Here is a 16,340-nt window from a genome sequence, read left to right as displayed (position 1 = left end):
CTTTCAGATCTTTCAAGGTAAGTGTAATGTTCTTGAGAGATAGAAAACAATAAACATCTACTTAGGGTTCAAGTCCACACTGTAGACAATGAAAATCTTTAAGCTGATTTTGATTCTTAAGATTTTAAGAATCATCCATGTAAATTAAATGTTGCATATAGATTTTTAATTTATTCCTTATTTCTATATCAAGTCACTGTCACTTGCTAATGCACTTTCTAAAAACATTGTGTTGTTTGGAACTACAGAATAAATATTGCTTGAAGCACTTGTATTGTAGACATTGTAAATTCAGTGATGCTGAAAACAGTTTTGCTGAGCCCAAAGTTTAGGGAATTTACCTGAAAACTAGGCACATGTTTCAGTCCTTGTTCCAACAAGTGTTCATGCTTGATATCAAGCAGAATAGGAATAACCAGCCTACCTCTTAAAACAATGCAAGTTGCTTTCTTCCATCACCAGTAAACACACCCCTTGACTTTCCCAAAGTTCTTCCAAAGGCAAGAACAGCTTCCTCCCACTTTCCATCACTAAAGTGTTTATAGATAGTGTAAATCCATTGGGGTGTCTACACTATTCTTTCACTTGCTAACACTTCTTTCTTAGCTTACTTAATATTGTATTTATGCAAACCCATCATTAATTCTGAGATTCTGTTCCATAATTAGGCTTTAACATGTGGGAACAAATTCAGTACTTCACAGAGATAGCCCTACTCTTGGTGGCATGTTATGGCTTATCTCAGTTTTTACTTGATAGTTACAAAAGTCCTATAATCATTATTAACAGTAGTTTTTTGCCTCAATGTGTTTGTTTTCAGAGTTCTAACTTGTTTTTAAATACAAAATGTACTGATTCATCATACTAGGTTGAAATTGCTGGCATTCCTCACTTGGGTAAAAGCTCATTTGTGATAAGAAATGAATGTAAGTTTAGAGTAAAGGAAGATTTATTTGTAGTGAATAGTTCCTTCTTATGAATATTCACACTGAGTATGTATGACCGAAGCCAAGACACTCAAGGCCAGAGATTTTAACCTCGGAAATAGGTACACATCATGCACATCACCACACCTCTTCATGCACATAAGAGGATTGGGGGTACCTCTGACATCCATTTCCTTTAATCTCTGAATTCCAAATTTCCTGATGCATAAAGGGGAAGTGCACACATGGACTAAAAACCTCAGAGTGTCCAGCTACAATCAAGTATATATTATAATATATTTATATTATTTTTCATCATGCTTTGAATGACTTAATCCATGTGCATATTTGTACTAGGCATCACTCCAAGGAGAAGCCCAGGCCTAAAGAAATAATCTGAAATTTCTAGAAAATAGATGCTGTAGGATCCTTTTCTAACCTACATTTCTTGTAACCCAAAGCTCTTGTACATGAACTACGTGAACTGCTCTGTTCCAAGGACCAAACACCATGTGCCCTGAGGCTTTCGGAGTGAATACTTCCGGACTAATGACAATAGAATCCACATGAAATCTGGAGAAGAAATGATACTACCAGATACTGAGTAGGTCCTGCTACCATTAAAGAGAAAGCAGGTGCTAACAGATGAGTCACTGGAGAATGAAGCCCTGTTTCATGCAGCATATCAGATCGTTACAAGATTTAATGTACTTAAAACACAGTAACAAGCTTAACAGACCAAAATATGCTTTCAAACGAGGACAAACACTCTAAGGTGCTTTCCAGAGCAAGCAGATCATGTAAGAAGTATCATGAGTTATAAAATAACTTTGCTGCCTAATCTCAACACAGCTCTTGATTTAACTATTGAGCCTGAAATAAATTAACCATTCCACTTTTGTACAGGGGCCTATTGACAAACTGAGCAAATTGGAAAAAAAAGAGAAGAAACTGTTACTGGTTGACCAACCTGAAGTCACTTGGAGAATCCTGCACATGATATCCGTATGGTGTTACAGAAATTTAGAGCTAGAAACCCAATCTTGATTCAGAAAGGCAAGAAGAAACCTCAGCAAAAACGTGTCCTAAAGGAAGACCTGGAGGAATTTGGCTTTTTGCCTTGCTTATTCCTTACCATCCCTAGTCACTACCAAGGATTGAAAACTCGTGTCACAGCAAAGACAGAGTTTGTGAGATTCATACCACACATCACTCTCACTGGGGTGAATTCTCATGTGGCATGTGAGCACAGTGGCAGTGAGAATCAGGTGGGTTGTTCAAAGAGGCTCAACTGAAAGCTTATGCAAATAGTTGAGGAATTGCAAGCACAGAACAAATCTCACCTATACAGACCATGAGCACCCCTTGCATCTTATGGAAGAGCGTATGGGAATGGATATGTACAGGAATAATGCTCAGAATAAGAAGTTTGTGATTACAAGTATTTTAGGGGGTTTATGTGCTTGTCTGTATTTGCATTTATATGAAAAGGCAATAAAACAGTTATTAGAAGGAAATGGAGATAATCTCTAAAGAAGAATTTTTACATTAAAAAAAAACCATAAAAATTAGATCTTCCCAAGTTTTAATGCTTGAGTCTAGATTATTGTGCCATAATTAGCCTTTCGCAGTTCTTTATAACGAATATGTAAATTTTCAACCCCAGAGTTAATTATCTGGATCCAAAATCTTCCACTCATTTTAATTTTTTGTTTAAAAATGCATCTGAGGTGTTCTGTATGCAGAATGATAGTTCTAAGAGGCAGAAGAAACTTAAACAGATAGTCTCCTTCTTCAGTCCCTTATAAAATTTTATTAGAAAGTGCACTCCTGTCGACTGTGTAAAATTTTAACACTTGCATCATGAAAGTATTTATATGGAAAGAAAACTTACTAGGAGCTTTCTCTTCTTCTTCCTTAGGCTCCAATTTTTCTGCTTTTGGTGGACCTTTGATTTTGTACATTAATGAACGGAGTTTGCCAGTCAAGGAGGAATCTTCTTCTTCCTCTTCCTCTTCTTCTAGTGGAATACCTTAGCATAAAATAAAACTGGTTAGAAACAAAATATGACTCATGGTATTATTTGATTAAGTACGTGATCCTTTGTTTCATATTGCAGAATGTAGGCTAAAGAAAGAAGTGTATGGCTGTATCTTACAATACGGTACAGTTTTTCAGCCGAGATATTTAGCAGCCATAAACAAATATATAAACTGAATTTAAAATTGTAAGAAGGCAGACTTTCAGAGATTATGTGGATAACACATGCTTTTCATGAAAATGTATGCAATGAGACAGGATGTCATTTCACCAGGTAGTTTAATACCCGGTAAAATGGCCAGTCTAATTCAATTCAGTTCACTACATTGCTTCACAACCATTCAAAGTCTCTCACACCTCTTAGTGATCATCAGACAACACGTCTTATGTGCAGAAGCAAGGAAGAACTAAGCAGGCTCACTTCAGATCAGAGATTGTGCCAAACTGAAATGTAAGCTTTTGCAGTTTGCTTTTCAAAGAGAAATTGAAAAGTTTTTCAGGCAGGATACTAGACCTAGAACCTGAAGCTGAGGGGAAAAGAATAAACTGCAGTAGCTAAAACTGGTCCTAAACAATTAACTAAGAAAGAAAATAGAACAGACATGTGGTATCAAGTTGGAGAAACTTTGCTGCTGGCAGGTACAAAGGGGGAGTGAAAATTATGACTAGGAGTGACTAAGTGATAAAATTCAAAGGCACCAAGAGGGAATGAAAGAAATCAAAATTGAAATTGGAAAGTAAATATGGAATTTAAGAAATGGGATAAGTGAAACTGGCTTGGCAAAATTAAAAGTTAAGAATGAAGAAGGGATACAGTCAGTCTGAAAAAAAGTAAGAACAGGAAATGTCACCAGCAATGAAAGCAAAGGGAAAGCAGACAAGAATATTAAAGCAAGAAACTATCTGACACTGAAATAAAACCTAGGCCCTGGACACAAGAGAAGGACTCTGGGAGAGGAACTCTGAAGAAGCTGAAATGGACAGACAGGAAGAAATGCACTGGGATCATGAGTTAAGACTGTGTTGGATTGGGGTAGATGAGGTCTGCGACTCCTCCAGATGGGGTCTCATTTACTCTTCCATATCATTAATTGTTCATTCTGCACCCTCTTATAGTTGCAATCCATTCAGAAGCTGACTGTCTCATGTTGCTACTGTCTAATTGCTTCCTTCAGGTGGCAGAGGTCTGTGCACTGTGGTGGTTTCAACCCAGCTAGCTGTTAGTTTGATATGATGCTACCAAATATGCTGTAAATTTGTTTGGTTTTTTTATAAGCAAGAAATTACACATAAAAATATTATAGAGGACCATTATTTTCCCAGCAAAATTAACCACTCCCAGTTACAACATGTTAGGATTAAGACTGCCTGAGTAACTATTTGCTTATATTCATTATGAAGAAGCCTTTAATTACTTGATTGCATACATAGTTTTCCACTTAGATGGCGAAGTATACTTAGTACTAAAAAGCTGATTAAACATTCCAAGCAGAACTCCTATTCATTTAATCTGCAGCTGTGATTGCTTAGTACTGATTTTCAGGACCAAGTCAGGACACAGATAAAGAGGAGCATTTATCCACAGCAACCACTTCTGATAAATCTGTGCAAAGTAATGAATATGTTTTTGCATAGAATCCAGAGGATCTTTAAACTATTTTAATCATGAGACAGTGCTTTCTCTATCTTGAACTCTCATTCAAAATACATGTTTACAATGTAGTCAACAAATAACAAAAGTACATCCCTAAAAAGAAAAATCTCAGTGTATACAATAACTAGTGTTTCACTTCATGAAATAGGAAGAGTGATCAGGAGCTAAACTAACTCAATGATCATACCAGCCACAAGATTTTAAACTAAAATCAATTTATTGTGGAGTTCACACATTTCCAAGTAAATTACAGGGCTTTCATAATCTCCATCCTGGACTCCTAAGTACTCTGTGTTGCCAAATGGGTATTATATTACCTTTGGAAACCAGAGGTCAGATCAAGGGCTAAGTGACTGAATAATGGAGGTGGCTGTAATAATTTATTATGATAGATGTAATAAAAAACAGAGAGAAAGAGGAGTAAATAGGAGGATACTAACTATTCACTTTAACACTTGGAAGAAAAGTGATGGAATGAAAGAAACAGTTTTTGGTAAGCACTTAGAAGCAATGATGAATAACAATTAACAGAGGATTGTGAAAACCAAATAATGTTAAACCAACTAAATTTCTGACTTAAAGACACAAATCTTATTTCAAGGATTTTTAATACTGTCTTGTACAACACCCTCAGAAGTAAATTGATGGAGCACAATTTACATACTGACAGACCACATCTTTGGCTGAGGCTAAGGCTGAGGTAGTTGAAAAATTATAGTTGACTTATCATGAAATCATAGGTTGCTGGAGATTCTAAGAGGGTACTCAGATATAGTGGTGCAAAATAACATCAGAAACCTTAACAATACAAGCACGGAATGGTATAGGAGCCACCATGCCTCCAAACAGAAAACAGAAACATAATTACCGGTCATTAAAACAGTACAATTCCATGAACTAGGTAACACTGGTTTTAGGGATAACCAGCAAAGGAAGATTTATCAGACTGTATTGGTAAACATCTGATAATGACCTCAAGCAAGAAGGTGGACAAGGAAGAACGAACCATTAGGAATATCATGCTCTTCTCAGGAAAGAGATTGAGATGCTGTCAACTCACTGTAATGACATTGGCCCCTTCTTTTTGAACAAGATGTATGCCGAAAACCATAGAGCTAAGCAACACACTGGAAGAGTAACTATGAATATACCTACCAAGTAAGTAGATGGAAAAAGCTAGTTTATTTCAGTTTTAACTGCATAATTGTTGGCAATGAACAGTAATAATTAGATGACTCAGACTACAAATATTAATAATTTAATGACTGTCTGAATTAGACTAAGATCTCAATAAACTCAATAAACTAACAAAAAAAATAGATATCAAAAAAACCACATAAAATTGCACAGGAAATACAAATTAAATGAGTTGGGGCAATTCAAGCTGTAACATGCAGTGCAAGAGTGTTTTATAATGACTGTCTCTCACAATTATGCGTACAAGAGGAAACTAAGCTAAAGCAGGCAGAGAACTCCACATTTGCTTTTTAAAATTAAATTTCTGATGCTCAGCTTGGCAGCAATTGTGTTTCCTGTATACCTTTTATCTGCTTGTACTTGTAAGGTAAGCCAACCTTCTTTGTTTGGATTATTTTTTCCCCAGTAAGTCTAAAACTGGTATATAAACAGAACAATATTAGATAATATTTAATAGAGATTTAACAGTGAAACCTTAAAACTATGCACAGGCTTCCCATATTTTTGTAATATACACTGAAGTTTGTCAGTAAAGTCACTTTGTAGGTAGTAACACATCTAATAAATAAACGCCTCGTGCTAGTATGTTTTTCAACTATCTATCAAGTGCCAAAAAGACAGACAAAACTTGTATCAACAACTTGCCACTCACCACAGTGAATTAGAAGATCATCATGAAATTCATATAGTTCCTCCCGAATCTCCTCTGGACAGGGACAATCCTCTCCCAGTTGAAAATTCAGCAACATATTAATCTTTAAGGGATTTAAAACACAGTTAAAACACTGAAATAGCCTAGGACATATTCTAGTATACAGCCATACTTTACCTGTTTATAAATTTGGTTTACAGCTTAAATTCTAGAACACAAGTTTCAACATTCTGACATTCAGTATTTTGTGGCATGGAATAAATTTATTTTGAAATTAATTTTGGTTCTCCAGTGAGTCAGGACGTTATTTTGTCATCATAAAGAGTTTTTTTAATCTTTAATTCAATCTCTTTTTTTATTCATATTACCTGCTCTTGAGGAGGAGACCTAAATTCTTTAGTCTTCTTGGCAGTCAATGCAGCAGACATGTTCAAGGCTTGCATGAGTTCATTGTACCTGTATTTCTGGTTATACTGCAATTTTGATACATAACGGTCTGCAAATGATACAATTGCTTCCACTCTGTGTTGTAGTTCACAGTCACAAAAATAATTGAGTAAATGACACATCTAGGGTAGAGAAAATAGACAATCTCAACAGCTTTACAAACTCTGGGGAAGAACTTGAGCACATACTATACACTGCATCAGTCTGTAAAAATGAGAGGCATTTTTAGCATATTTTTGTTTCAACACTGTGAAGGATGCAAAATAGTAGTTTCATCACCTGATAGATAATATATTGCACACATAATCTTTCACTCCATGCACTCAAAATATCTAGAAATCACACACTAGTTTGGCTTGGAAGGGTCCTTTAAAGATTACCTGGTCTAAGCCTCTGGTTTTTATGAAATAATTATGCATTCACAAATCTATTTGAGTGTAGATAGATGTAGAAAGACCTACATCATCATCATTTTTTTAAATGAATTTGAGGTTTTAAGGCAAAGTGGAATTAAAGACCTTCAGAATTTCAAATCTTATTAAGTAGAGAACGGACAAAAAGCACAATCCTTTTTTCATCAAGAGTAGAATATAAGTAACATATTTATAATAAATGGTCACCTGAAGCTTAACAGATTCTGGTAATCTTGTCTGCAACAGGCCCTTTGCAGGAGCTTTTGTTTGTTTGATTGCTTTCTCCCCAGCTTCTACAGCTTTTTCTTCAACTTGTGTCACTTCTTCCTTCTCTGTCTTCTGTTCTGTTTCTTCTTTGTGATCTCCAAACACAGTGGGATCAATGAGGAGTAACACCTGCTTCACGTCATCATCATCAAAAACACCCATTACGAGCAGTGTTGCTATCAGTTTAAGAACAGGAACGAACTGGAATGCAACCTGTCCTCCAACAGGGTCTCGTATATGACTCCCACTGCACTGCACCGCCTCTGTTAACATACTTATGGCCTTGGATTTAAGTATCTCCAGGGGTATCTCTGGGATGGATGTCTGGTGATCTTCGCCGGTTGCAATAAAGCATGGAGTAGAAAAATTGAAGGCTGGTTTAAGACAAGTGCTAAGCCCTACTCCAGGTAAACCATGCTTCTTTGTTTCATCAGGATATAATTTAATATTTCGAGTTTCATCTGTAACTGGAATGATAAATTCATTGCTCATCATGAGCTTGGCTTGCTTGGCGTGCTCCAAGTGAATACTAATGAGCAAGTCGTAGAATCCAGAACGTAGAAGTCCAGGTAAGTATTGATTATCTATTGTAAAAAATAGCTGAGATACATCCACATGGCTACAAAGTGCATAAGCAACTCTAGTGTTACCTAGAGCACTAACTGAGCTATAGAGCTTTAAAGTGTGGTAGTGAAACATCATCAGATCTTCTTGTTCACATAGTTCCAAAATATCAACACATCTGTTATGAAATAAAGAAACAGAACACCAGTCAATTCCATGAATAAAGACTTTGAAAAGTAGAAGTTCTATAATCTCTGAACATTTTGGTCAGTTCCTCTTCAAGCCAATAATATTAAAGTTGATACTAACGAATCTTAGTACGCGTATACACAGTAAATGGTGGAAATAATTTGTTGAGACTGTTTAAAATTAGTACTCCACAGGGAAAAAAAACCCCAAAATCTAAGATGGAAGTGCTTCTTTGGAATCTATTGCAAATTAGATTTTTTAAAAAAGGTGTATAAGGCATGCTGAATATCTGCATTACTACCATTACTAAACAGTGCCTTTGCAGTTTACTCAGGATTGCTGGTTCGTTTTTTCCATAAGACCCAGTGTTTTTCACTCTTCCCATGAATTCAGTTTTATTAACAATAAATAAAATTGAGTTTTGAATCATTAAAAGAAATTTTAAAATTACTTATAAAAGTATAGCTGTTAAATGATCTTTCTGCTATGCTTTTGCTGAGAGTTTGATTTTTCACTGGCTATGACATTTGACATTCGGTTAGATCTTTATTATCCTCACTCTGAAGATAAAAAGTAATGAAAATCAAGGAACAGCATGACCTTGTCAATAAGAACATAAGAACTGAATTCATGTAAACTCACTGCAGATGACAGGAAGAGATTACAGCTTCTATTATAGAAAAAATTGGCAAAATAGTACTTGCGTGTTCTTTATGCTCGTTTTTCTCAAGCTGAGAAAAATCTCTATGTTTAAAGACCTACAGATTTTAGAGACTCTATTTCAATTTAAATAAAATTGAATAGTCATGCTTTCTGTTATGCATGCAAAACTTGGTACATGGTATTAAAGTTCAGTCTCTTGTATTTACTTAAGTTTCATTAGTACAATAATATCTGATATGATATCAGGTAAAATCAGAAATTCTCAACAGCTATAGGGTAAATATTCAGCAAGGCAGGTTTAATCAATATGCTGACATATTTTTTCAGTGTATTTTGTCCACATCAAATAATTGTATCTCATTATCAACGTACCTGTTTTCTTCTGGGATATGAAGTGCCATCATCTGCAGAGGTTCCAAGCACTGTACAACCCAGCCATGACGTTCACTGACGCGCTCAGTTTCTACTCTGAGGAAGCTGTTTGGCATCCGGCTCCATAAAACAGGTGTAATTGTTTGTACATCAAGGCGAGGGGGACACTGAGGAATAGGATTTCTTTCTTCACTTTTAAAAATTGCTGCTGATAAAGGCATGGTATTCTGAAACAAATACATGTATCAATTATCTTTGAAACATGTAATTATGAATAAACCCATGACACCAAAAGGAAGGATAACTTTTAAATAACAAGGAAATCATAGAAAGGTAGAAGCTATTGCAAAAACCAGAATCCATTAAAATCCCCCGACAATAACGGTTTTATCCTCAAACAATATTAATTTATTTTGATGATTGCAGATAATCAATTAACTGCATATAAGAACATTTACAGAAGTAAACGTAGAAGTCAAATTAAAAGTCATGCCTTTGATTCAACCTTATTAAACAAATTAACTGAGCAGGAATTTGCATAGAAATAAACAGATTTAAAAGAGCACATTTACATAAAGGTTGTTTTTCTATAAAATACAAAAATATTTCCTACCTTTAATTTACCAAGTTCAAACTGAATCAAGTTAGTGCTTGTAGGCTGTAAAAAAGTTGCTGGAAAAAGCTTTGTGTTTGGTTCAACCTAGAAGTGAAATGAGATGTAAAATTTTTTAAAATTAAAAACGGAAAAAAATCATCTCCCTGAATATGATATAAATAAATACTGTATACCTTACACATCATTATCAAATAATTTATACACTTTACTAAATAAAATGTTGAATAGTGTGCTATAGTGATATATATATATATATAGTATTATAGTGAACTATAATATAGTAAAGTATTTGCAGTTATCCTTATAGGACCACCTGATTTTTGAGACTGGTGTTTTGTAGCCTTACGTGCTCTCAACACCAATAGGAGGAACCACTTCCATCAAATAGAGAATTAAAAATATAATTATAGAATAGTATATTATTTTTAAAAATTCAGTACTCCAGGTTGGCTGAAAAAAGTACATCTCCACAATTAATCAAAGTTTCAGAAGTTCAGTTAAATATATTAATAACATCATGGTGCATTTTGTGTACAATGTACAGATGTAAACAATAAGCACAACTACAATATTTGTGCTGTGAAGGAGTGCAACTCCTAACTTTGAGGACAACGATCTATCAAAAACTGTTTTCTCAGAACTATGATTATGGGCATAGATAAAATAATATAAGGGTAGATATTAATATCCCAAAGTTTTTGGCAAGTTCAAAAAACTACAGCCCCAAATTCAGAAAAAAAGGCTTTCTGTTCTACTTGGTGTATTGGGTTTTTTTCTGAATATCACCATGGCATTCAACAGTTAGATCAAAAACTACAGAAAAAATATTTTTCTCTCTTAAATATGTTGACCTATAGGCCGTTTAAAATGAAAACAACATACAAATATTTTCCTTCTATTTCAGTTAAGAAAATTGAGAAGTACATGCAAATTGTTATAAGACTAGTATAATTACCTAGACCAGAAAATATAAATTATTTGTAGCAGTTGGAGGGAGAGATTTGATTTATTAAAATATTTTAAAGGTCTTACTTTATTGTAAAAATATTCAAGACATGGAAATGAAAACTACATAATAATACTTTCATTACTTTCAGAAAAAAATAGAAAATAATTAAATTATTCAAAGTATGCTAAAATTAAAAAATCTTTTATCCTTATTTCTAACAATTTTGTTGGGTTATACTATTTTATATCTATAGAAAATGCTGGATATTCTCATTTTTCAGCAGACCAGGTGTAACAGGTTTATTGAAAAAGTATTTCCTAAAAGAACTTCAGGTATTTTTCCAAGAAACAGAGAAGAAACAGAGGAGAAATAATGTTATTTTCTGAGATAATTTTACATTTAGTACAGAGAACATGGTTATATTAATTTCAAATCATATAAGGAAAAACCTGAAAGTGTAATTTACACTAAATTCAATAACATGCATCTTCCACATCTGTCTTTTCATACATCTCCTAGCAAGACAAGAAGAAGAGCTAAAGGCTGACTGTGAAAAAAAAACCACAAACACCCCTGCAAAGAAACACACCAAAGTTTCATGGGTTTGCTCAGAAGCTTTTGTGTTGATTTGTATCTGGTTAGAAAAACAACAAAGCACTTTAATCACCGTTTTCTTTTGCCAGTGTGTTGATATTCAATATTCTCCCAGTGTGGCACTGAAGTTATTGACCACTATTACAAAATATTCCAAAATCACAATTACTAGATAACCTTCCATCCCCATTTACAGGCTATGTGCAACACCGACTCCCACACCCTGCCACATTCATCTTCAATGGAGTCAGTACAGAAGTTCCATTAAATTTAGTTAAATAACATTTCAGTTTTGTCTGTATTACATATTTGAGGGGCTGACATAGAAGAAAGCAATGAATTGTTTCTAACACTGGACAACCTCTTCCACAGTGAGCGTTTTACTACAGACAACTGATCTTACTGAGAGGAAATCTCAATAATCTGGTGCTGAAAACTCCTGTCAACCACTGATCCATTTGTAAAATGACACCATGTTTTGAGGGTATTAATAGCATTTAGGGTCCACCCCACTTACTTTGGCTTTCTGCATTAATGCATATTTGAAGTTTAGGTTTTGAAACTTATCAAATCACAACGTCACCAAATCACAGCTATCTGCAGAAGACACAAACCCTGGTAATAATGAACAAAATTTTTCTTCTTAGTTCATAAAAAAAAAAAAAATCTAAAGTTTAATTTTGACCTTCTGCTAGTTTAAATATTTATTTCCCCTTTATTGTATAACAGATTCTGTTGAAAAAATAATTTAAAGAATTAACTTTATTAATAAAGATTCTGAACCACACAAACTGAGATGCCAAAAAATATTTATCTGAACATATTGAAACAACTCAAAAAACATAGCCTTACAAGTGAGAAAAAGAAGGATAAACTAGAATGATATAGGAAAACATGTTATCACACAAATGGTGTGCAATTAGATTTCTGGAAAAGAGAAGTAGCATCAGAACAAGAATCTTACTAGATAGCTTCCTGAAAATTTGATAATACCTGATAACAAGTGCCAAGCTCTCTTCCATTGGCTGTGAATGACACCATTCCAGTAGCCAGGTCAACAAAGCATCCAATTTCTATATCAACATTACTGCGACCTGATCTCTGGGAATTAGCAATTACATCTCCTCCCCAAACCATGTAGCAGTTGCTGCGCTTCACACTGAAAGAGCAACAAGAACAAAGCATAGGCCACACTGAACTTGGTGGAGATGCATTTTTCCTCAAAGATGCTTGTTATGCTATTAGTTTGTTTGCTCATTAACAAACCTTTTATTTTTATAATGCATCAACACCATTGTTGGTAAGGGATCAGATTAAATTCACTTTTTTTTTCTATTTTATAGCTATGAAAAAAAATTTCATAGGCTTCTGTATGCACTTGTAAGTTACAGTAAAATAAACTGCCTCATCCACAGGGAGTAAATACAGATATTAAATGAAATAATTTCATTTAAAGTTCATTCCAAAAGAAATTTTCTTTGTAACAGAACATTAATGATAAATTCACTTTACCATGTCTAGTAAAACACATTCATATATATAAATGACCACAGAAAACTCATACTCCATAATCAATTTTCTTATTAGTTTAAATTAATACTTAAAATATCATCAAGCTTATGAACATCTGACTTTTAAACAACAGTATTAAAAGAAAAACTTCAACAAGCTAGAAATAATTCTGTACCTTTCATGAACTCTGCCTCTCTCATCACCTAAAGTAACTGTCACTGTACAATTTTTATTTAGGTCAAAATTCTCACTGTAAAAATGATAGTCTGGTGTTACCCAGCCAACCCAGACAGAGGATGGGTCTTGGCCAGCAAATATCCGTAGTGAGTAAAAATACTGAAAGGAGGAAAAGAGCATATTAGTAATAGAAATCTAAATATTTTATCAAGGAAGAATCAAATAGTGATTTAAAAAAAACCCTCTCCTATATATCAAACTTTAATAATTGTAATTCACATTCTTTTAATAAGTAATTTAAAATACTCTTAAATTACAAAGCAGACTAGTGTTTTAAGTTGGTGAGGCTTATGTTTACACAAGTTACAAGTCATGCAACTCTGGACATCATTATTTATAAACATGTTATATCATAGAAAATTATTTAAAAGGCTTCTTTCAACTGATCAATTTCTAATGAACATGCTGCCACAAATAAATCTACTTCAAAACATTAGAAGAACTAAGCATCTCAACATATTTACTTACCGTAGTAGAAGGAGGAGCAATTTCTTGGCTGTGCTTTCTACAGATAAAGGAAAATCAGTAAATAATTTTTTAAAAAGTACTAAAAAATTAGTAATTATTAGGCTAAGTATACTTAAAAGCTAACTACTGCAAGTTAGCTAACTAGCTAACCAGCTTTGCCTGGTACTGAGTATGCATTAGCAAAGACTGTACAGGATACAAACATGGAAGTAAAATAATTGATTGCAGTTAAGGTAGAGAGTGGGAGAAGAGGCAGATTTACAGCAGTTAAATAAAGATAGAGGTAACTCTGAAAGGTGCAGGACCCATTAATACCTGGTATCTTTAAAAACCTGACCCACAATCTTCTTTCTTTTAATGAATTAGGCACTTTTCCAGTAACAATGAGCTACTAAGCAATGATGTTGATGAGCAATAATCCAAAGGGCAAAAGATTCTGAGCTGGTTTTCCAGCCTAGCTTTTGTAAATCATAACAATTCAGAAAAAAAAAGGAGCTGCTTAAGCAAAGATCTATAGGCCTTGTGATGCACCTATTTAGAAAAGATTCTCTCTTGTCTGGACACAGCATTCTGCAGTAAAAGTGGCTTATAAAACCATCAAGAATAAAAAAATCTGAGTAACATGCATTTTATGGTAATCTGTGCTTAGCGTATAGAAATTTTGAGTATAAAATAATAAAGAATAATATAAAACACATAATATAAACACATTTACACTGAAAGCATGAAATAGGATAACCAAGCCCAAGTCTAACCGTTTTTGGAAAACATCAGATGAGGCATTTTCCACACCCATGCCGAAGTTGAATGATGAGTGGAACTCAACGGGCATACTCAAACGACAATATATCATGTCTGAATTGCTGTTCTGTGTGCCAAATGTTTTGTGAGTAACTTTTAATCGAGGTGGACTCTCAATGGTCCCATCAATTCTCCATATCTAAAAATAACAGAAATATTTTAAAATAATTCTATCCAAAAGATGCTGAAAACTTCCATTAAGCAACTAGAGGATGAGAAAATTAAAAGAGCAAACTTAAATTTTTCGTAATTATCTTCAAAACTATGCAGCTTTGTTCTCTGACACTGAATTTAACCTGAAGAGCAAGGGAAGCCACAGATTTAGTATATCCTGATGACAGTAAATATTTTCAAGATGTTCCTTTAAGGAGTTAAAAAAATACATCATTTATTGAACTAATTCACTTAGAATACACAAGTCATTGAAAAATTGCATCACGAGAATCAGTAATTTTTCACCACAATGAGAAGAAATATAAACTAGAATGGTTCAGAGGGTCATTAGGTCTTTGAGTATGATATTACTTTCCCTTGTGCTGAAAAAGTGCGTTTTCAAACACAGTGATAGGAATATTTTAAAAACTTCTAAAGACAGGAATAGTGATGAAATAATCCTGATAAAATGAAAAAATGCTGAGATCATTTAGTTGGAATTCAGTGAAATTTATTTTGCTTAAGAAGGAAATATTCAGACAAGCCCTAGAGAATAATTGGCTACACCAATATTAAAGAAAATGGCCTAGAGAGATTAAAGTAAAAAATCCCCTCAGGAACTAAAATTTATCATTTTTTAATATATTCATATGGAAAAATTTATAGAAAGACAGAATATATTATTCTTCTCTAGGGAGTTTTGGAATTCCGATCACTGGTGCATTGTAATGAAAGAATCTGTGACACCACAGATACACTTAAATGTCCTCAGACTTCAGATGAACAATTTTCAGGTGTTTAAGAAAAATTTATAGTAGAGAAAATTTAAAAAGTGAAAGAACAAGTAAGATAGAATATAAAAAAAACCCCATAACTAACATGTTTCCAGTAGCTAACTCCAACATAAATTCGTAAATCATATAATAAACCAGATAGGTATATATATAGAAATCCATACTACTATAAATGAAAAAGAAGATACACAATATCATCTGGAATTATCTAAGAGTTACTTAATAGAGTTATTTGACTAACTATCTGATGACAGTAAGTATTAGTAAGGGTTTAATGTCTCAGCTTGCTAAACAAACAATCATTGAACAGGTGTCTCCCTGACATGTAATGTTACCTTAATGTGAGGATGAGTTTTTGGCACATTGACAAATGTTGGTAAGCGTTTACTAAACCACATAGCAACGTCTCGGTTCATGTTAACAGCAAAAGGTTCAAAACCTTCTTGGAGGCCACACATCGTATAATACTTGAATGTACTTGCATCCATTCCAAGGTTCATGCGACCAATCTGAGATAGGCCCAATGCACAAATTGGAACAAAACCTAAAGAAAAAAAATAATAAAACATAATAGCTTAGTTTAAAACTATTTTGTTTAAAACCAGACATTCTTTATTTTCAATCCATCTAATGTGAACTAAACTTCAGCTCCTACAAGTAATGCACATGAAGTGATGACAGAAGCAAGGATTTAAAGCCACCTTAAATACTAATGTCTAAGTTTAATATAATTGCTACCAAAACCCCTGAGAACTTAGGCAGTATCCCATTTAATTTGTTATATTTCTCGTTTTTAGACAAATAAACATGGCTTTATACAACAAGCTGGTCG

General features: G+C 33.8%; 1 protein-coding gene across 1 annotated transcript in view; it reads right to left on the bottom strand.

Annotated features, from left to right (window-relative positions):
• RYR3 (ryanodine receptor 3) overlaps window positions 1-16,340 on the bottom strand; it is a 197,651-nt gene that overhangs the window by 89,981 nt on the left and 91,330 nt on the right. Inside the window, exons 28-38 of the mRNA XM_053979767.1 lie at window positions 15,844-16,052; window positions 14,516-14,700; window positions 13,761-13,797; window positions 13,231-13,391; window positions 12,537-12,702; window positions 9,998-10,084; window positions 9,385-9,611; window positions 7,537-8,338; window positions 6,838-7,038; window positions 6,470-6,572; window positions 2,821-2,958 (exon numbers count right to left, since the gene is read on the bottom strand). Coding sequence (XP_053835742.1) covers window positions 2,821-2,958; window positions 6,470-6,572; window positions 6,838-7,038; window positions 7,537-8,338; window positions 9,385-9,611; window positions 9,998-10,084; window positions 12,537-12,702; window positions 13,231-13,391; window positions 13,761-13,797; window positions 14,516-14,700; window positions 15,844-16,052 — 2,316 coding nt within the window. The remainder of the gene's footprint in view (window positions 1-2,820; window positions 2,959-6,469; window positions 6,573-6,837; window positions 7,039-7,536; window positions 8,339-9,384; window positions 9,612-9,997; window positions 10,085-12,536; window positions 12,703-13,230; window positions 13,392-13,760; window positions 13,798-14,515; window positions 14,701-15,843; window positions 16,053-16,340) is intronic.

This window comes from Vidua macroura, chromosome 6 (genome assembly GCF_024509145.1).
Source record: "Vidua macroura isolate BioBank_ID:100142 chromosome 6, ASM2450914v1, whole genome shotgun sequence".
NCBI lineage: Eukaryota > Metazoa > Chordata > Aves > Passeriformes > Viduidae > Vidua > Vidua macroura.
Note: the sequence above shows the minus strand (reverse complement) of the source record. Positions and strands in the feature narration are given on the sequence as shown.